Here is a 23050-nt window from a genome sequence, read left to right as displayed (position 1 = left end):
TTTATGGACATTTGGGTTGTTTCCAACTTTTTACTATTGGATTACTGCTGCTTTGAACATTTTTGTACAAGTATTTGTCTGAGTACTTGTTTTTAATTCTTTGGAGTATATACCTTGGAGTAGAAGTGCTGGATCATATGGTAATTCTGTTTGACTAGAGGAACTGCCAAACTGTTTTCTGTAGCAGCTGAACCATTTTAAAATCCTATCAGCAATGTTCAAGGGTTCCAGTTTCTCCTCACCCTTAACCAACACTTGTTATGTTCAGGTTTTAAAAATTATAGCTGTGGTTTATGTCAAAAAGTGTTTTCCTCTAAGAGTTTTATAGTGTCTGGTCTTACATTTAGGTCTTTAATACATTTGGAGTTTATTTTTTGTGTATGGTGTTAGGAAGTGTTCTAATTTCATTCTTTTACATGTAACTGTCCAGTTTTCCCAGCACCACTTATTGAAGAGGCTGTCTTTTCTCCATTGTACGTTCTTGCCTCCTTATGGAATCTTAAAAGCAAAAACAAAAAAAAAAACCATGGTACTGATGAACCTAGTTGCAGGGCAGGAATAAAGAGGTAGACATAGAGAATGGACTTGAGGACATGGGGTGGGAGGGCGAAGCTGGGGCAAAGTGAGAGTGGCATGGACATATATACGCTACCAAATGTAAAATAGTTGGCTGGTGGGAAGCAGCAGCATAGCACAGGGAGACCGGCTTGGTGCTTTGTGATGACCTAGAGGGGTGGGATAGGGAGGATGGGAGAGAGGCTCAAGAGGGAGGGGATATGGTAACACGTGTATGCATATGGCTGATTCGCTTTGTTGTGCAACAGAAACTAACACAGTATTGTGAAGCAATTATACTCCAGTAAAGATCTATTAAAAATATATAGCCATTCTAGTGGGTGTGAAGTGCTATCTTATTGTGGTAACAACTAACGATGTGGAGCTTCTTTTCATGTGCTTATTGGCCCTTTGTATTTTGCTTGCATGTTTTATGGTATCTTTCATTTAGGCTGCTCAGGACTGTCATACCAGAGCTATTAGGAAATATCTGTTGATATTTAAAAGATAAAACCAGTAATTCAGTCCTGCACATCATTTTTCCCCAGTTTTATTGAGATATAATAGACATACATCACTGTATAAGTTTAAGGTATACAGCATAATGGCTTGACTTACAAATGTTGTGAAATGATTACTGCAGTACCTTTAGTTAGCATCCATTATCTCATATAAATGAAAAAGAAAAAAGCTTTTCCTTGTGATATGGACTCTTGGCATCTACTCTCTTAACTTTCATATATATCATATAGCAGTATTAACTATAGTTACCATGTTGTACATTATATTCCTTATACCTATTTATAACTGGAAGCTTGTACCTTTTAACTCCCTTCCTCTAATTCTCCCTCTCGCCACTCCCTGTCTCTGGTAACCACAAATCTGATTCCTTTTTCTGTGAGTTTTAAAAAAGAATTAGATTCCACATGTAAGTGAGATCATACAGTGTTTGTCTTTCTCTACCTGACTTATATCATTTAGAATAATGCTTTCCACGTCCATCCATGTTGTCGCAAATGGCGGGATTTTCTCATTTTTTGGTGGCTGAATAATATTCTGGTGTGTGTGTGTCCTTTGTGTGTATATATATATATATTCACAGATGAATGGACACTGAGGCTGTTTCCATGTCTTGACTATTGTAAATAATGCTGCTATGAACATGGGGGTACAGATATCTTTTCTGGTTAGTGTTTTTGTTTCCTTTCAATATATTCTCAGAAGTGGAACTTCTGGTTCATATGCTAGTGCAAAATTTTTACCATTTACACTTGTAACTTTTTGAGGAACCTCCATACTGTTTTCTATAGTGCCTGTACCAGTTTATAATCCTGCCAACAGTGCACCAGGGTACCCTTTTCTCCACATCCTTACCAGCATTTGTTATCTTTTTTTTTTTAACATCTCTATTGGAGTATAATTGCTTTAAAATGGAATGTTAGTTTCTGCTTTATAACAAAGTGAATCAGCTATACATATACATATGTCACCATATCTCTTCCCTCTTGTGTCTCCTTCCCTCCCTATCCCACCCCTCTAGGTGGTCACAAAGCACCGAGCTGACCTCCCTGTGCTATGCAGCTGCTTCCCACTAGCTATCTATTTTACGTTTGGTAGTGTATATATGTCCATGCCACTCTCTCACTTCGTCCCAGCTTACCCTTCCCCCTCCCCGTATCCTTAAGTCCATTCTCTAGTAGGTCTGTGTCTTTATTCCCGTCTTGCCCCTAGGTTCTTCATGACCATTTTCTTTTTTTTTTTAGATTCCATATATATATGTTAGCATATGGTATTCGTTTTTCTCTTTTTGACTTACTTCACTCCATATGACAGACTCTAGGTCCATCCACCTCACTACAAATAACTCAATTTTGTTTCTTTTTATGGCTGAGTAATATTCCATTGTATATATGTGCCACATCTTCTTTATCCATTCATCTGTTGATGGACACTTAGGTTGCTTCCATGTCCTGGCTATTGTAAATAGAGCTACAATGAACATTTTGGTACATGACTCTTTTTGAATTATGGTTTTCTCAGGGTATATGCCCAGTAGTGGGATTGCTGGGTCGTATGGTAGTTCTATTTTTAGCTTTTTAAGGAACCTCCACACTGTTCTCCATAGTGGCTGTATCAATTTACATTCCCACCAGCAGTGCAGGAGGGTTCCCTTTTCTCCACACCCTCTCCAGCATTTATTGTTTGTAGATTTCTTGATGATGGCCATTCTGACTGGTGTGAGGTGATACCTCATTGTAGTTTTGATTTGCATTTCTCTAATGATTAATGATGTTGAGCATTCTTTCATGTATTTGTTGGCAATCTGTATATCTTCTTCGGAGAAATGTCTGTTTAGGCCTTCTGCCCATTTTTGGATTGGGTTGTTTTTTTGTTATTGAGCTGCATGAGCTGCTTGTAAATTTTGGAGATTAATCATTTGTCAGTTGCTTCATTTGCAAATATCTTCTCCCATTCTGAGGGCTGTCTTTTCATCTTGTTTACGGTTTCCTTTGCTGTGCGAAAGCTTTGAAGTTTCATTAGGTCCCATTTGTTTATTTTTGTTTTTATTTCCATTTCTCTAGGAGGTGGGTCAAAAAGGATCTTGCTGTGATTTATGTCATAGAGTGTCCTGCCTATGTTTTCCTCTAAGAGTTTGATAGTGTCTGGGCTTACATTTAGGTCTTTAATCCATTTTGAGTTTATTTTTGTATATGGTGTTAGAGAGTGTTCTAATTTCATTCTTTTACATGTAGCTGTCTTTTTATTTATTTGTTTTGTCTTTTTGATGATGACTATTCTAAAAGGCATGAAATGATATGTCATTGTGGTTTTCATTTGCATTTCTCTAATGACTAGTGATGTTGAGCCTAGTTTTGTGTACCTATTGGCCTTTCATTTATCCTGTTGAGAAAAATGTCTATTCAGGCCTTTTCCCCATTTTAAAATTGAATTATTTGGAGGTTTTTTTTTTTGCTATTGAGTTGTGTGAGTTCTTTATATATTTTGGATATTAACCGCTACTCAGATATGGCTTGGAAATTTTTTTCCCATTCCATAGGTTTTCACTTTATTGTTTGCTTCTTTTGCTTGCAGGAGCTTTTTAGTTTAATGTAGTCCCACTTGTTTTTGATTTGGTTGCTTGTGCTTTAGGGATCATATCCAGAAAATCATTGCCAAGACCTATGTCAAGGAGCTTTTTTTCCTATGTTTTCTTCTAGGAGTTTCATGGTTTCAGGTTCTACATTTAAGTCTTTAATCCACTGCAAGTTAATTTTTGTGAGTAGTGGAAGTTTGGGGTCTAGTTTCATTGTTTCACATGTGAATATCCTCCTGCTTTGTTCTTCTTTCTCAGAATTGCTTTGGCTATTTAGGGTCTTTTGTGGTTCCATATAAATTTCAGGATTTTTATTCTACTTCTGTAAAAAATTTCATTGGAATCTTGATAGGGATTGCATTGAATCTATAAATGGCTGTTGGTAGTATTGACATTTTAACAATATTAATTCTTCTAATCATGAACATGGGATACCTTTCCATTCATTTGTGTGTTCTTCAATTTCTTTCACCAGTGTCTTATAATTTTCAGAGTAGAGACCTTTCACCTCCTTGGCTAAGTTTATCCCTAAATATTTTATTGTTTTTGATGCTGTTGTAAAAGATCTTTGTTTTTCAGATAATTTATTGTTACTGTATACAAACACTACTGATTTTTCTATGTTAAATTTGTATCCTGCAACTTCACTGAATTTGGCAGTTAGCTCCAATAGTCTTTTGGTGGAATCTTTTGGATTTTTCATGTATAAAAACATGTCACCTGCAAATAGAGATAATTTTACTTCTTCCTTTCCAGTTAGGATGCCTTTTATTTATCTTTCTTGCCTGACTGCTCTGGCCAGGACTTCCAGTACTATGTTGAATAGGAGTGGTGAGAGGGAGCACCCTTGTCTTGTTCCTAATCTTAGAGGAAAAGCTTTCAATCTTTCACCATTGAGTATGATGTGAGCCATGGGCTTATCATATATGGCCTTTATTGTGTTGAGGTACATTCCTTCTATAGCTAATGTGTTGAGTTTTTATCAAATGGATGTAGAATTTTGTCAAAAGCTTTTTCTGCATCTATTAAGATGATCATATGATTTTTTTTCTTTCATTCTGTTAATTTCATATATCACATTAATTCGTGTATGTTGAACCATCCTTGCATGCCAGCTCTAAATCCCACTTGATCACAGTAAATGATTCTTTTTTTTTTAATATCTTTATTGGAGTATAATTGCTTTACAATGGTGTGTTAGTTTCTGCTTTACAACAAAATGAATCAGCTGTATATATACATATGTTCCCATATCTCTTCCCTCTTGCATCTCCCTCCCTCCCACATTCCCTATCCCACCCCTCCAGGCGGTCACAAAGCACCGAGCTGATCTCCCTGTGCTATGCGGCTGCTTCCCACTAGCTATCTACAGTACGTTTGGTGTATATATGTCCATGCCTCTCTCTCGCTTTCTCACAACTTACCCTTCCCCCTCCCCATATCCTCTACTCCATTCTCTAGTAGGTCTGTGTCTTTATTGCTGTTTTACCCCTAGGTTCTTCATGACATTTTTTCCTAAATTCCATATATATGTGTTAGCATATGGTATTTGTCTCTCTCTCTCTGACTTACTTCACTCTGTATGACAGACTCTAGGTCTATCCATCTCACTACAAATAACTCAATTTTGTTTCTTTTTATGGCAGAGTAATATTCCATTGTATATATGTGCCACATCTTCTTTATCCATTCATCCGATGATGGACACTTAGGTTGTTTCCATCTCCGGGCTATTGTAAATAGAGCTGCGATGAACATTTTCGTACATGACTCTTTTTGAATTATGATTTTCTCAGGGTATGTGTCCAGTAGTGGGATTGCTGGGTCATATGGTAGTTCTATTTGTAGTTCTTTAAGGAACTTCCATACTGTTCTCCACAGTGGCTGCATCAATTTACATTCCCACCAACAGTGCAAGAGGGCTCCCTTTTCTTCACACCCTCTCCAGCATTTATTGTTTATAGATTTTTTCATGATGGCCATTCTGACTGGTGTGAGATGATATCTCATTGTAGTTTTGATTTGCATTTCTCTAATGATTAATGATGTTGAGCATTCTTTCATGTGTTTGTTGGCTGTCTGTATATCTTCTCTGGAGAAATGTCTATTTAGGTCTTCTGCCCATTTGTGCATTGGGTTGTTTGTTTTTTTGTTATTGAGCTGCATGAGCTGCTTGTAAATTTTGGAGATTAATCCTTTGTCAGTTGCTTCATTTGCAAATATTTTCTCCCATTCTGAGGTTTGTCTTGTGGTCTTGTTTATGGTTTCCTTTGCTGTGCAAAAGCTTTGAAGTTTCATTAGGTCCCATGTGTTTATTTTTATTTCCATTTCTCTAGGAGGTGGGTCAAAAAGGATCTTGCTGTGATTTATGTCATAGAGTGTCCTGCCTATGTTTTCCTCTAAGAGTTTGATAGTTTCTGGCCTTACCTTTAGGTCTTTAATCCAGTTTGAGCTTATTTTTGTGTATGGTGTTAGGAAGTGATCTAATCTCATACTTTTACATGTACCTGTCCAGTTTTCCCAGCACCACTTATTGAAGAGGCTGTCCTTTCTGCACTGTACATTCCTGCCACCTTTATCAAAGAAAAGGTGGCCATATGTGCTTGGGTTAATCTCTGGGCTTTCTATCCTGTTCCATTGATCTATCTTTCTGTTTCTGTGCCAGTACCATACTGTCTTGATTACTGTAGCTTTGTAGTATAGTCTGAAGTCAGGGAGCCTGATTCCCAGCTCCGTTTTTCGTTCTCAAGATTGCTTTGGCTATTCGGGGTCTTTGTGTTTCCATACAAATTGTGAAATTTTTTGTTCTAGTTCTGTGAAAAACGCCAGTGGTAGTTTGATAGGGATTGCATTGAATCTGTAGATTATTTGGGTAGTAGAGTCATTTTCACAATGTTGATTCCTCCAATCCAAGAACATGGTATATCTCTCCATCTATCTGTATCATCTTTAATTTCTTTCATCAGTGTCTTATAATTTTCTGCATACAGGTCTTTTGTCTCCTAGGTAGGCTTATTCCTAGATATTTTATTCTTTTTGTTGCAGTGGTAAATGGGAGTGTTTTCTTGATTTCACTTTCAGATTTTTCATCCTTAGCGTATAGGAATGCAAGAGATTTCTGTGCATTAATTTTGTATCCTGCTACTTTACCAAATTCATTGATTAGCTCTAGTAGTTTTCTGGTAGCATCTTTAGGATTCTCTATGGATAGTATCATGTCATCTGCAAACCGTGACAGCTTTACTTCTTCTTTTCCGATTTGGATTCCTTTTATTTCCTTTTCTTCTCTGATTGCTGTGGCTAAAACTTGCAAAAGTATGTTGAATAAGAGTGGTGAGAGTGGGCAACCTTGTCTTGTTCCTGATCTTAGTGGAAATGCTTTCAGATTTTCACCATTGAGGACGATGTTGTCTGTGGGTTTGTCATATATGGCCTTTATTATGTTGAGGAAAGTTCCCTCTGTGCCTACTTTGTGCAGGGTTTTTATCATAAATCGGTGTTGAATTTTGTCAAAAGCTTTCTCTGCATCTATTGAGATGATCATATGGTTTTCCTCCTTCAGTTTGTTAATATGGTGTATCACGTTGATTGATTTGCATATATTGAAGAATCCTTGAATTCCTGGAATAAACCCCACTTGATCATGGTGTATGATCCTTTTAATGTGCTGTTGGATTCTCTTTGCTAGTATTGTGTTGAGGATTTTTGCATCTATGTTCATCAGTGATATTGGCCTGTAGTTTTCTTTCTTTGTGACATCCTTGTCTGGTTTTGGTATCAGGGTGATGGTGGTCTCGTAGAATGAGTTTGGGCCTGTTCCTCCCTCTGCTCTATTTTGGAAGAGTTTGAGAAGGATGGGTGTTAGCTCTTCTCTACATGTTTGATCGAATTCGCCTGTGAAGCCATCTGGTCCTGGGCTTTTGTTTGTTGGAAGATTTTTAATCACAGTTTCAATTTCAGTGCTTGTGATTGGTCTGTTCATATTTTCTATTTCTTCCTGATTCAGTCTTGGCAGGTTGTGCCTTTCTAAGAATTTGTCCATTTCTTCCAGGTTATCCATTTTATTGGCATAGAGTTGCTTGTAGTAATCTCTCATGATGTTTTGTATTTCTGCAGTGTCAGTTGTTACTTCTTTTTCATTTCTAATTCTATTGATTTGAGTCTTCTCCCTTTTTTTCTTGATGAGTCTGGCTAATGGTTTATCAATTTTGTCTATCTTCTCAAAGAACCAGCTTTTAGTTTTATTGATCTTTGCTATCATTTCCTTCCTTTCTTTTTCATTTAATTCTGATCTAATGTTTATGATTTCTTTCCTTCTGCTAACTTTGCGGTTTTTTGTTCTTCTTTCTCTAATTGCCTTAGGTGCAAGAATAGGTTGTTTATTCGAGATGTTTCCTGTTTCTTAAGGTAGGACTGTATTGCTATAAACTTCCCTCTTAGAACTGCTTTTGCTGCATGCCTTAGATTTTGGGTCGTCGTTTTTCCATTGTCATTTGTTTCTAGGTATTTTTTTATTTCCTCTTTGATTTCTTCAGTGATCACTTCGTTATTAAATAGTGTATTGTTTCGCCTCCATGTGTTTGTATTTTTTACAGATCTTTTCCTGTAATTGATATCTAGTCTCCTAGTGTTGTGGTCAGAAAAGATACTTGATACAATTTCAATTTTCTTAAATTTACCAAGGCTTGATTTGTGACCCAAGATATGATGTATCCTGGAGAATGTTCCATGAGCACTTGAGAAAAATGTGTATTGTTTTTTTTTGGATGGAATGTCTTATAAATATCAATTAAGTCCATCTTGTTTAAGGTCTCTTTTAAAGCTTGTGTTTCCTTATTTATTTTCATTTTGGATGATCTGTCCATTGGTGAAAGTGGGGTGTTAAAGTTCCCTACTATGAATGTGTTACTGTCGATTTCCCCTTTTATGGCTGTTAGTATTTGCCTTATGTATTGAGGTGCTCCTAGGTTGGGTGCATAAATATTTACAATTGTTGTATCTTCTTCTTGGATCCCTTGATCATTATGTAGTGTCCTTCTTTGTCTGTTCTAATAATCTTTATTTTAAAGTCTATTTTGTCTGATATGAGAATTGCTACTCCAGCTTTCTTTTGGTTTCCATTTGCATGAAATATGTTTTTCCATCCCCTTACTTTCAGTCTGTATGTGTCTCTAGGTCTGAAGTGGATCTCTTGTAGACAGCAAATATATGGGTCTTGTTTTTGTATCCAATCAGCCAATCTGTGTCTTTTGGTGGGAGCATTTAGTCCATTTACATTTAAGGTAATTATTGATATGTATGTTCCCATTCCCATTTGCTTAATTGTTTTGGGTTCATTATTGTAGTTCTTTTCCTTCTCTTGTGTTTCTGGCCTAGAGAAGTTCCTTTAGCAGTTGTTGTAGAGATGGTTTTGTGGGGCTGAACTCTCAGCTTTTGCTTGTCTGTAAAGGTTTTAATTTCTCCATCAATTCTGAATGAGATCCTTGCTGGGTAGAGTAATGGTGGTTGCAGGTTTTTCTCCTTCATCACTTTAAATATGTCCTGTCAGTCCCTTCTGGCTTGCAGAGTTTCTGCCTAAATATCAGCTGTTACTCTTATGGGGATTCCCTTGTGTGTTATTTGTTGTTTTTCCTTTGCTGCTTTTAATATGTTTTCTTTGTATTTAATTTTTGACAGTTTTATTAATATGTGTCTTGGAGTATTTCTCCTTGGATTTATCCTGTATGGGACTCTCTGTGCTTCCTGGACTTGACTATTTCCTTTCCCATATTAGGGAAGTTTTCAACTATAATCTCTTCAAATATTTTCTCAGTCCCTTTCATTTTCTCTTCTTCTTCTGGAACCCCTATAATTCGAATGTTGGTGCGTTTAATGTTGTCCCAGAGGTCTCTGAGACTGTCCTCAGTTCTTTTCATTTTTTCTTCTTTATTCTGCTCTGCAGTAGTTATTTCCACAATTTATCTTCCAGGTCACTTATCCGTTCTTCTGCCTCAGTTATTCTGCTATTGATCCCATCTAGAGTATTTTTCATTTCATTTATTGTGTTGTTCATCGTTTGTTTCATCTTTTGTTCTTCTAGGTCCTTGTTAAATGTTTCTTGCATTTTGTCTGTTCTATTTCCAAGATTTTGAATCATCTTTACTATCATTATTCTGAATTCTTTTTCAGGTAGACTGCCTATTTCCTCTTCATTTGTTAGGTCTGGTGGGTTTGTATCTTGCTCCTTCATCTTCTGTGTGTTTTTCTGTCTTCTCATTTTGCTTATCTTTCCTGTGTTTGGGGTCTTCTTTTTGCAGGCTGCAGGTTCATAGTTCCTGTTGTTTTTAGTGTCTGTCCCCAGTGGCTAAGGTTGGTTCAGTGGGTTGTGAAGGCTTCCTGGTGGAGGGGACTAGTGCCTGTGTTCTGGTAGATGAGGCTGGATCTTGTGTTTCTGGTGGGCAGGTCCACGTCTGGTGTGTGTTTTGGGGTGTCTGTGGACTTATTATGATTTTGGGCCGCCTCTCTGCTAATGGGTGGTGTTGTGTTCCTGTCTTGCTAGTTGTTTGGCATAGTATGTCCAGCACTGTAGCTTGCTGGTCATTGAGTGAAGCTGGGTACTGGTGTTGAGATGGAGATCTCTGGGAGATTTTTGCCATTTGATATTATGTGGAGCTGGGAGGTCTCTTGTGGACCAGTGTCCTGAAGTTGGCTCTCCCACCTCAGAGGCACAGCACTAACTCCTGGCTGCAGCACCAAGAGCCTTTCATCCACACGGCTTTTGGGAGGTCTGAGGTCTTCTGCCAGCGTTCAGTAGGTGTTCTGTAGGAGTTGTTCCACGTGTAGATGTATTTCTGGTGTATCCGTGGGGAGGAAGGTGATCTCTGCATCTTACTCTTCCGCCATCTTCCCGGAAGTCTAGTAAATGATTCTTTTAATGTGCTGCTGGATTTAGTTTTCTAGTATTAAGAATTTCTGCATCTATATTCATCAGGCGTGTTGGTCTGTAGTTTTCTAATAGAGTCCTTTCTGGCTTTGGTATCAGGGTAATGCTGGCCTCACAAAATAAGACTGGGAGTGTTCCCTGCATTTTGATATTTTTGGAAGAGTTGAGAAGGATTGGTATTAATTCTTTAAAATTCACCAGTGAAGCCATCTGGTCCTTGGCTTTTCTTCACTGGGAGATTTTTGATTACCAATTCAATCTCCTTACTAGTAATTAGTTGATTCAGACTTTCTATTTCTTCTTGTTTCAGTCTTGGTAGTTTGTATGTTTCTGAGAATTTTTCCATTTTCTCTAGGTTGTCCAGTTTGTTGGTGTATATTTGTTCATAGTAGCCTTTTATGATCCTTTGTATTTCTGTGGTATCAGCTGTAATGTTTCCTTTTTCATTTACAATTTTGTTAATTTGGGTCCTCTCTTTTTTCCTTGGTTAGTCTAGCTAAAATTTTGTCAATTCTGTTTATCTTTTCAAAGAACCAACTCTTAGTTTGGTTAATCTTTCCTATTTTCCTGTTCTCTATTTTATTTCTGCTCTAATCTTTAGTTTTTCCTTTCTTCTGCTAACTTTGGGCTCAGTTTGACCACCATTTTCTAGTTCCTTAGGGCATAGAGTTAGGGTTTTTTTTATCTTTCTTGCTTCTTAATGTAGGCATTTATTGCTATGAAGTTCCCTCTTAGAACTGCTTTTGCTGCATCCCATAAGTTTTGGTATGTTGTATCTCCATTTTTGTTTCTCAAGATACTTTATTTCCTTGTTAATTTCTTCTTTAATCCATTGGTTCAGGAGATTGTTTAATTTCCATTATGCATGAACTTTCCAGTTTTTCTCTTATTGATTTCTAGTTTCACACCATTGTGGTCAGAGAACGTACTCAGTATGATTTCAGTCTTCTTAAATTTGCTAAGATTTATTTTATGGCCTAACATATGGTCTTTCCTAGAAAATGTTCCATGTGCACTTGAGAAGAATGTGTATTTTGCTGTTGTCAGAATGTTCTCTATATGTCTGTTAGGTCCATTTGATCACAGTGTTGCTCAAATCTGCTGTTTCCTTATTGATTCTCTGTCTGGATGATCTGTTCATTGCTGTGAGTGGAGTATTAAAGTCCCCACTGTTATTGTATTGCTATTTATGTCTCCTTTTAGCTGGGTTAGATTTTGATTTATGTATTTGGGTGCACCAATGTTGGGCACATAAATATTTACAATTGTATCTTTTTGATGTAGTGACTCCTTTATCATTACCTTCTTTGTATATTTTTACCATTTTTAGTTTAGTCTTTTTTTTTTTAACATCTTTAGTGGAGTATAGTTGCTTTACAGTGGCGTGTGTTAGTTTCTGCTTTATAACAAAGTCAATCAGTTATACATATACATATGGCCCCATATCTCTTCCCTCTTTCATCTCCCTCCCTCCCACCCTCCCTATCCCACCCCTCTAGGCAGTCACAAAGCACTGAGCTGATCTCCCTGTGCTATGCGGCTGCTTCCCACTAGCTATCTGTTTTACGTTTGGTAGTGTATATATGTCCATGCCACTATCTCTTTGTCCCAGCTTACCCTTCCCCCTCCCCGTATCCTCAAGTCCATTCTCTATTTTGTCTGATGTCCATTCTCTTTTTTGTCTGATGTAAGTATTGCTACCTCTGCTTTTTTTTTGCCATTTGCTTGAAATATAGTTTTCCATCCCTTCACTCTCAGTCTATGTGTGTCTTTATGTCTAAAGTGAGTTTCTTGTAGGCAGCATATCATTGGATGTTGTTTTTTAATTTATTCAGCCATTCTATGTCTTTTGATTGGAAAATGTAATCCATTTATGTTTAAATTATTAATTTAAAAAAAAGGGCTTATGATTGCCATTTTTTTACTTACTGTCTGGCTGGTTTGTAGATCCATTGTTCCTTGTTTCTTACCGTGCTGTTTCTTATTTTGATGTTTTGTGGTATCAGTATGCTTTGACTTCTTTATCATGTTCCTTTTGTAATTACTACAGGTTTTTCCCTTGTGGTTACCGTGAAGCTTACATAAAAATATCTTAAAATGGTAACACTCCAGTTTAAGCTAATAACAACTTAACTTCAATACAATCCCTGAGCTTTACACTTTTACTTCTCCTCCCCCTCACATTTTAGGTTATTGATATTACAATTTGCTTTTGTTATTGTATAACTAATAACAGATTATTGTAGGTATGGTTATTTTTACATTTGTTTTTTAACTTGTAAACTAGATTTGTAAGTGAACTGAGCACCAGCATTACTGTACAGAATCTAACTTTGACTATGTTACCAGTGAGTTTTACACTGCCTTCTTACTTTTTATGATGTTAATTAGTGTCCTTTCCACTTAACAGACTCCCTTTAGCATTTCTTGTAAGGTAGGTCTAATGGTGATGAATTCCTTCAGTTTTTGTTTGGGAAAGTCTTTATCCCTCCATGTCTGAAGGACAGCTTCGCCAGGTATAGCATCCTTGGTTGACAGTTTCTTTCTTTCAAAATTTTGAATATGTCATGCCATTAGCTTCTGGCCTGAAAAGTTTCTGTTGAGAAATCTGCCAGTAGTCTTATGGGTGCACCCTTACATTAACTTATCTCTTTTCTCTTGCTGGTTTTAAAATTCTTTTGTCTTTGACTCTTGATAATTTATATTTATGTCTCAGTAGAGCCCTTTTTGAGTTCAACCTATTTGGGATCCTTTGGGCCTCTTGATGTCTATTTCTCTTCCCAGGTTTGGGAAGTTTTCAGCCATTACTGTCTTTCTTTAATATATTTTCTGTCCTTTTTCTCTTCTCTTTTTGGAATTCCTTTAATACTAATATTGTTTCTTTTCATTGTGTCCTGTTAAGTCCTATGGGCTGAGGCTGGCTTCACTTTTTTTCATTCTTTTTTCTTTTTGCTTCTCTGACTGGATAATTTCAAATATCCTATCTTCCAGGTCACTGATTCTTTCTTCTTCCTGGTTGAGTCTTCTTTTGAAGATCTCTATTGATTTCTTCATTTCAGTTATTATATTTTTCAGCTCTAGGATTTCTGTTTGGTTTTTAAAAATGGTTTCTGTTTCTTTGTTGAACTTCTCATTCTGCTCATTCATTGCTTTCCTAATTTTGTTTAGTTGTCATGTGTTCTTGTAGTTCACTAAACTTCTTTAAGAGGATTTTTCTGAATTCTTTGACAGTTCATAGATCTCCATTTCTTTAGGGTTATTAGTGCTTTTTTAGTTTCCTTTAGTGTTGTCATATTTACCTGATTTTTCATGGTCCTTGATTCCTTACGCTGGTATTTGTGCATTTGAGTAAATGGTCTCCTCTTCCAGATTTTGCAAATTTGCTTTGGATTCATCAGCCAGCTCAGTTTGGGTTTCTGGTGTCTGCTATTAGCATCCTTGGGCAGGTGAGACCTGCTATGAGAGTCTATTTTGGGGCAAGGCAACTGTTTAAGCTCTGAGATTGTGGATGGGGGTGTGTGCCACTGGCTGAGAACAGCTGGATAGGACTGAGGGCTTCATTCCTTGCCCAACTGAGGCTATAGTTTAGGCTCTTTTGTCTGGATTTTCTGGTCAGGCTTACTAGATGGTCAGGACTAGGAACTATACTCAGCAGTAAATGGGGCTATGAATTAACTTCCCTACCCTGGTAGGGCAACAGGATGGGACCCAGGGCCTGCATGGCTCATTGTTTGGGGACCCAAGTCAGGCAAGAGTGTTTACTGGATATCCTGGTCAGGTGAGACTACCAGTTTTGCTCTGCAGACAGGGGAAGCCATGGGCTATACTTTTGGTTCAAATGCCACTGTTAGGCGGGCCTGTTGGATGGGCTACACAGCTTTCTGTGTGCTCTGGTAAGGTTCCCTGGTCAGATAAGCTGAAGGCTGTATTCAGCAAGGAGTCGGGCTATGACTTAGTTTCCCTACGTAAGCTAATTTAGGCACAGGGGGAGAAGCAGCTCCTAGGCCACTCTGTTTGTGGTCTTCAATCAATCTGATCCAGGCCCCAAGTTCCATGGCCAAACTGGACCACTTGCTTTGCTCTAAAAGCAATCAGCTCTGCCTGCCCACCTCTCAGCTCCAGTGTGGCTGGATAATGCAGCTTCCAGGTGTTCTTACCAGCCCTTCCTGTCAGATGGAGCTATGACTCAGCCCTCCTGCCTGTGTAGGACTGAGAGAGCCCACTTCAGGTAACTCCCAAATTTTCCCAAACAGGCTTTCCCGGTTGGAAGGGACAGGGATCTAGGATCCACAGTGGGTGGGGTTATGACTCAGTTCTTCTGCCTGGGTGTGAGTAGACCAGGCTCCAGGGCTGTCAAAACTCCTCCTCTGAGGATCTGAATCTGGCAGTCCTTTCCTGGTTAGATGCACCACCAACTAGATTCTGCATATGAGCACAGCCACTGGTTGGGACTAGTACTTGGCTCTGCAGGTAGGAACTCAGTCTGCCAAGATCTGAGTGCTGACTGTTGGAAGCCCCCCCGCCTTCTCCATCATGAATTCCCAGTGGTTGAGCCCCACAGATTCCCCTGTGATACTGGGGGGTGAAATACAGAGTAAGGGCTCCCATGAAGTGACCCACAATGCTAGGCGGGGAGCTGGATGTCACCCCTGGCTCTCTTTTCCCACTGAAGGAACTGGAGTCTCTGAGGAGATCTCTCAGTGTGATGTTGTGCCAGCCTAGGGGAGAAGCAGTGTGATCAGCATAGCCATTCCTCTTACCCTCCCAATGCAGTCTGTCTTGGTCTCTGTGGTACAAGAGGGTACTTCAGCCTCACTTCCATGTTTTAGGATTTTCTCAGTGGTGTCTTGTCCGTGAATGGTTGTTAGTTGTTCTTCCTGTGAGGGGAAGAGAAGTCAGGGACAACCGATGTTGGCATCTTGGTGACATCACTTCCTGTACATCTTGAAGAGAGGAAAATACTGAAATGCATTCATTAAAAGCAGGCTTACAGTTACCTGATGTACTTGGCTACCAATTTGGTATTATACTGTACCTCCCTCCTGGGGAAAATTTCTTTGATTCTACCTTTCCCACTAAGAACCCAAGGCTCAAAATTAGGAGAACTGGCCTTAGGCCTGATATTTGAAGGGTTTCCCATCTATAAAATGAAGGGTTGAGAAATACCTCTCCCCCAATAAAGGTTAAGAAATAATGTCCATACCTTTTGACCAAGCAATTTTTCTTTCAGACATCTGTCCAATGAGCTGAAACAAGAGGTGATAAAGGCTGTATATGTAAAGATGTCTCACAGCATTCTTTTTTCACAACTGTAAAGCAATCTAAATGTTTGCCAATAGGCAACTATTATTGTATTAACTAAGTAGAAAATTTGGCAACCATTATAAATGCCAGTGGGAATTTATGTCAACAGAGAAAATGTCTACGTTAAAATGCTAAAGGAACAAGATGTAAATTTGTTCATACAGATATGACTGCAGTTATATGAAACGAGAAACCACAAAATTGTGCCTAGAATGAAGACTAGAAAAAATACATAATAAAATATCCCATTAGATAGTAGACTAATTTTACTACAATACTTTGTTGGATGACAGTGTTGACTTCCAAAAGACACTACTCAAAATTATAATAGTGATTTCTTGTCATTTTGTTCTTGTAAACATGACCAAAGTTGGGGGTTTTCAGACCATAATTGCACATGTAAATATTGTAAATACTGCCAACCATTTGAGCTATTTTGGTTATCTTGGGTTTAACACGCTGACCTTAGAACTTATGGTATAGGATCTATACTAAAAATGACTTTGTTAAAAGTCAGGATTCCACAGAACAATTTCATGGATTCCCTAATTTCCATTCATTAGTTAGTTTTGGTTTGTTTCCATTTACAGATTTTTGTGGAAGAAGAAAACTTGAAATTTAAAATTAAGAAAAATATGTCTCTTTACAGGTGTTCCATTGCCCAAAGAAGATGACATTTCTGCCCCCTTGACCTCCAGCTCACCAGTAAAGGAATCCCATGAGTATGAAGAGCCCTCAAGTGAAGAGGAAGATAAAATAAAAGAAGAGCCCTTGACCATCTCTGAACTGGCATACAACCCAAGTGCCAGCCTGCTCCCTACCCCCATTGATGATGATGAGATTGACATGCTCTTTGACTGTCCATCTAGGCTGGAGTTGGAAAAAGAAGACACAGATTCGTTTGAGGAACTAGAAGCAGATGAAAACGCCTTTTTAATGGCCGAAGAAGAAGAGCTGAAGGAGGCTCACCAAGCTTTGTCATGGAGCTATGACATTCTGAGTGGCCATATTCGGGTGAACCCACTGGTCAAGAGTTTTTCCCGGCTCCTTGTGGTGGGCCTGGGCCTGCTGCTCTTTGTATTCCCCCTGCTCCTCCTCCTTTTGGAGTCAGGTATTGATCTCTCCTTCTTATGTGAAATCCGCCAGACGCCCGAGTTTGAGCAGTTTCACTATGAATACTACTGTCCTCTCAAGGAGTGGGTGGCTGGCAAAGTCAACCTCGTTCTTTACATGCTGGGTTGCTCATAAAGCTCATATCTCATATGACTAAGGGCTATATTCAATACTAGTGATTTCTTTTTTTTTCAGCAAAGGCCTTGTTCTGAATGGTCACAGGACCATCAACAGGTGTTCTTTACTCATAACTGATTATTCAGACCTTTAAGTTAGCTTTCCATAATTCACTGCAAGTAAATAAGTTTAAATCAAATACAGTTATTTTAGTTACAGGTCAGGAAGACGGCCTCTAAATAACCAAAAATATGTTTATTTTTTATTATAGTACAGACATACTCTTTATCTATTATAATAAATTGAGCTGAATTAGATTTCCTCCTTTTTTAATAGTTAACACCATTATAAGCTATAAGGTTCAGAATCAGAGTTTTAGTAAAAACCCAAGAGAACCTTTTTTGAATATAATCCTTAGTGAAAACAATGTTCTCTAACCAATGCCTATACAACTAAATTTATGCTGGGCTTTTGTTTTTGTTTTTTTAAAAATATTTTTATGTGTTCAAAATATTTTGGTAAATTTTTAGCAAAAAAAAAAAAGAAGCCTCCTGGAGTTATTTAAGTGTACAGATTGTAAGACTAATGCACAAAGGGTATGTCAGGAATTTTTTAATGTTTTGGCACTGGTTTGTTTTTTAAACTATTTTTGGCTGAACATAATTTGTTGTTACCTGCATATGAGATAGAAAATAGGTAGAAAAACACTGTAGAAAGTAAGCTTCTGAAACGGATGATGGAACTGGAGGAAGTAGAAATTGAGAGCATCAAGTGGACACAGGGTCCATTTTTCAAAGTATTTGGACAAGATGATTTGTTACTTTCATTTGCATCCTGTCCATATATTTTGGCTCTGGAAATAGAATGTTTTTAAAATAAAGTGAAACTTTAAAGGAAAAAAGTTTAAAGGAGATGCTAGTTAATTGCATATTATTGTACATTAACCCAAGAGTGGAAGCAGATGGGAAATTGGACAACTGGTAAGTTGCAAAACAAGAGTTCTGGTGAGGCTGGTAGGCAAGTGATGGTAGACAAATGATCTATTTCATGAAAGTGATGGTGATGCAAGGTATTGGATGATGTAAAGAACAGTATACTCACTGTCCAAGTTGACATGAATATGTTTAAGTGGATCTAAATAAAAGTGGAGAAACTTGAAGGCACGTTTTTTGGTCCCTCATGCCATTCATTGAGATTCTGTGGAAGAAACTTTAAAAGGTGTGTGTGTGTGTGTGTGTGTGTGTGTGTGTGTGAGAGAGAGAGAGAGAGAGAGAGAGAGAGAGAGAGAAAGAGAGAGAAAAAGAGTGAGAAAGAGTGTGAAGAGAATGGATTTTGGCTTTTTGATAAATGCCTATGATCTTTCTTTGTGGCGGTCATTATACTCTTTTCCTTTCCTGGTTTCCTTAAGATTTTAACTCATTCATAATTGGGGCTCTCATTAAGAAAGTGGAAGGGACTCAACTCATTAGATAATATACCATTTCAGCTTGGGTGAAGTAGTGAAATGACTCCCTAACTAGACAGTAGGTGGGACAAATGCTCTAGTACCTTCCTTCATACCATTAAATCCATGACAGAAAGGTTCTGAGGCTTTCCATGCACAGTACTTAACAATACTGTGAAAGAAAAGAGTATGGAGCTTAGGGCATAGAGCATAGGGATTTCTCCATAGATTGTAAATGAAGGCATGGAATATTTTCAAAGGGATTGGGCTGCCTATAATCTCTCCCTAACTCCAAGTCTATCATTAACATAATCTCCAAATTGGCCATTCCAGTACTACTCATTCATGGAGATCTAAGTGCTTTATTAGACATTTAATTTTGTAAATAAGTTTTAAAAGTCAGCTCATGAAGCCTTCAGTTGAGCAAACTATAGTATAATTTGCTATTAAGTTTATAGCATGTTCTTTCTCGTGCATTGAGTGATTGATTTTGCTTTTTAATAAAGAGTATTTGATACCTGAAATTTGACACCAAGGTAGAAGTATATTTTCTATAGGTTATTTGGAAAGTTTGCAAATGGTCTCCTTTGAAGCTGAAGATTTTCCCCCCTTGTTTATGACTTAAAGTCATACTTTCTTACATAAGGGTACTCCAGTGTAGTCTGCACAAAATTAGTTCCCTCTTCTAATCATGCTTCAAATCATTTTCTTTGAAGTTCTAACCATAACAAATCATCTAGCCCTTGCCATTTTACACTAATATTAAATAATATTTTTTAAACTAGGGAATTAATATATTAGCCATCATAAAACACTGAAAAATACTGACACACTAAGTATCACACATAGTCCAGCCAAGCAGATTTATAGTAAGGAATATTAAATATATAATTCTAACGTTTCTAGCTAACATCTCTTTCTTTTAGGCAAAAACTTCAGTATTGAATAGAAATGTTTTTAAGTGAAAGAGTTGAGAGGATAGGGTCTGCAGAATTTAAACAATAGCTACCAAAAGTAAAACTTGGATCCCAAAATGCCATTTTGTAGGGATAGAATCAGAGTCTTTTGAAATACCTGCTTAAGTTTTCTTAGAAGACAGTCACCAGTTGCCTGAATCAAATGAGGAAAAGACTGCTTCCAAAGATGGAGAATATATAATACAGTAAGATACAGAACTCAAAGCAAGTGTGTGAGTATATGTATATTCCATATTATTGGTATATGTGTTTATATATGAATCTGTATATATGTGTGTATTTGTATACACACAACTGATATGCCCTTCATACATAGTTGTTTTTCTCCAGTTGAGGAATTTGTGACATGTTATTCCTTTTCCCTCTCAGACATCATAGTGGATAAAAGCCACAGTCTCAAAGGTTTCAGTTTTCCATGAAAACTACCATTTGTGTACATTTGTGGTTTTATACACACACACATATGGCAAATACATATACACACACAATCTTGTCTTTAGTGCTAATGCAAGTTGGATCATGAAAAAAACGTAGGTGAAGTATCGTGTATTTCTGTCCGTGCTTGGAACATATTGTAAAATGTTATGTATCTGGAATATATTTTGTGGTTTGTCTACTATTTATAAAGACAACTCTGGGAAGAAGTCAAAATGAATTGATTTCATTGAAATACTAGAGAGTTGGGGGCCATGTTACCTGTGATTGGAGCCTTTGTATAGTGAAATTTGCATTTCTGTGTCGACATCCAGATTGTTTTATATGTTAATATGGTGGCAGGAATCCCTAATAAAAAATACTCTGGGGAAAAATGTTTCTGCAATCATTTAGTTTTATTCAAAGTGAAGTTGTATAAATAGTCCATTGGAAACTACAGAAAGGTGCCATCTGCTACCATGAAATGAGGTCACCCTTGAATGGTGATAGTATGAGAAAAAAAAAAAAAATCACAGGTAATGGATGCGATTAACCCTTCCTTTGCAGAAGTCACCCAGGCTCAAAGGAAAACTATTGAGTGCACTAGAAATGCACCCAAATATAAAAGACAGCTGTAGTTTAATTAGGGGCATCAAGATAGAAAGAAATAGAAAAGCACAGAAAAAAAAACCAGAAAAGGGGTGTTCTGTATGGCAGGCAGGAGGAAGGATTTCAGAGTGCAGCAGTTAGTATGTTCTCACTTCCTGTGCCAAAGAGAGCTACCTCAGACTCAGCTCTGCAACTTTGCCATTCAACTTCTATCTGTTCACGGGCCCTGGAAGAATCTTGCTATTCTACTCCTGTCATCCCCTCCATGCATGGCCTAAAAGGACCTCCACTTTGCTTTGGCCCAAAGTTAACAACTCCACACCTGACAGTTAAATCAGAAGGTGTTAGTTACTCTGAATGGAATAAAAGGGACTCTCTTTACTACAGAAACACCATAGGTGTCCAGCTGAATTGTACCCTAGCTGTGGTGGCCTAGTCAAGTTTTTTTTTTTTTCTTTTCAGTTTTATCGAGATATAATTGACATATACCAGTATATTATTTTTAGATATACAACATAATGATTTGATATACGTATATATTGCAAAATGATTACCATAATAAGTTTAGTCAATGTCCATCACCTCACGTAGTTAAATTTTTTTTTTTCTTGTGATGAGAACTTTTAAGATTGCTGACTCTTAGTAACTTGCAGACATACGATACAGAATCATTAACAGAGTCACCAAGCTGTGTATTACATCCCCAGGACTTATGCATCTTAAAATTAGGAATTTGTACCTTTTGATCTCCTTCATCCATTTCACCCATCCGGGGGTTGGGGGGTGGGCGAAGTCTGTCAAGTTCTTCCTCAGCAGTCCTCAGGGGTCTGAGCTCCAGAGCACAGTAAAGAAAAGGAATTCAGTGGTCAGTGTTCAGGTGTGAGGTATCAGGAGTCAGTCCCGAGCCAGCACCTGTGTTAGTGGCTGCACACTGGGAGGCTCACGCAAAATGGCCTTTGACCACTTGTTCACTGAGCAGCCCAGGCTCCTAACCCAGCCTCACCTCGTGGGAGAAACCCTTTTCCTTATTCATACACTCCTTGCTCAGCCGATTAGGGTAAAGCTCTCCTAACTACATTTCAGCTTGGAAGGAAAGGACTGGGGAGAAGCTTCCACCTGGGTGACCTCGGGATGGTTGTGGTTGATGAACTTGAGACTCTTGGGGCCGCCTTTCTCTACTGGGTGGAGATAATGTGCTAAAGGACCCTGCTTACTTGTCCTCCTGCTTCTCTCTCTCTCTCTCTTTCTCTTGGACCTGCTTTTGGGCTTCCAGTCTCCATGCCGTAAACAGACCCAGCAGGACCTGCCCGTGGTGGGCCCACCCAGGACTCAGCTCTCCACGTTCCAGCCTCGGTCTGTGGCAGGGTGGGTAAGTTTGGTGAGCCCCACCCACTGCCCTCAGCTGTCACCACTTCAGAGAGGATGAAAGAAGCCTCGCTTGGGCCTCAGATCCCAGCTGTGCTCTTCAATTCATCAATAAAGCCGATTTTAATCCTCTTCTGGCCATGTGTCTGTTGTCTATGGGGAAGTGGGGTGTGAGATGGGGAGTGGTGCAGGATTCACACTAAGTACACGCAGGACTGTTTAGATCTGTCACTTCCAGTGTTGCAAGCGAGGAAGGAGTCGGGGAGGCTGCTCCCGGCTGAACCTCAGGCATCAGAGGATGTCTGCCACTGACATCGGCCCTGACAGCCCTTGTAGATGGGTGAGGGAACTTGGGACATAATATTAGAAAAGAACAGAGGATTGCTTGGAACCACACATCCTTCTTCTTTACCTGTCGCTGATGCTGACCCCAAATATCTCTTTGGAAAGAGAACCCAAGCCGCTTTCCTGGTTGCAAAGGAAAACCCTTAGTAGGACACAGGATATGCTTTGTGTAGATACCAAGTATTGAAACCTGTCTTGCCAATTACTGTAGTTCCTCCAGCTAACATGGCTCACCTTGATCTCCTCATCCACAAGAATTATGATTTTGATAATTCCAAGGGTTCTGAGCTTTCCAAGGAGACTATACACTTCAAGGGAGGGAACGTACTGACAAACGAACATTGGTTTCCACTCTGGCAGTTATATTCTTCGTAATAAGTTAAAAACACAGCATTCTGGTTTAGGGATCAGTCTCCTGTCATTTCCTCGATGTGAATCGGCTCGCTCCCATGCTCAATCAGCCTCCGTGTCCTGATAACCCTTGTGCTGGTTCTGTAAAGCTGCAAACCAGACCCTGAACAGTGGTGGCCACAGAGAGGTACTACTCCCTGGTTCTAAGGGTTTATGTATAATTTATTGTCCAAACCGGGACTCTTTTTGAGAGTGAAAGGGGGTGTTTTTAGTGACTATGTCACAGCAATGGGTGTTAACTAGGACTTTTCTAGACACTCTATCTGTAGGGCTTTGCCTCATCCGCTAGGTGCCCTCTTTCACCAATTCTTCCAGCTCGTTTCCTCTAAAATATTGACAAGGTGAAATAGGGAAGGATTACTGTCCTATAGTCATAGATC

General features: G+C 38.5%; 1 protein-coding gene across 3 annotated transcripts in view; it reads left to right on the top strand.

Annotated features, from left to right (window-relative positions):
- The window catches only part of FRMD3 (FERM domain containing 3), a 316055-nt gene extending 294009 nt beyond the window's left edge, over nt 1-22046 (top strand). For 2 of the 3 annotated variants that reach the window (XM_060155297.1, XM_060155299.1), the window contains one exon: nt 16525-18268. In XM_060155297.1, the coding sequence (XP_060011280.1) occupies nt 16525-17123 (599 nt within the window). In that variant the 3' untranslated portion in view covers nt 17124-18268. Of the gene's footprint in view, nt 1-16524; nt 18269-21822 lie in introns of those variants that run through there. The other variant, XM_060155298.1, reaches the window with a different exon arrangement.
- Nucleotides 22047-23050: the final 1004 nt, after the last annotated feature.

The sequence above is a fragment of the Lagenorhynchus albirostris genome, chromosome 7 (assembly GCF_949774975.1).
Source record: "Lagenorhynchus albirostris chromosome 7, mLagAlb1.1, whole genome shotgun sequence".
In the NCBI taxonomy this organism is placed as follows: domain Eukaryota; kingdom Metazoa; phylum Chordata; class Mammalia; order Artiodactyla; family Delphinidae; genus Lagenorhynchus; species Lagenorhynchus albirostris.
This window is presented reverse-complemented; position numbering and strand designations above follow the sequence as displayed.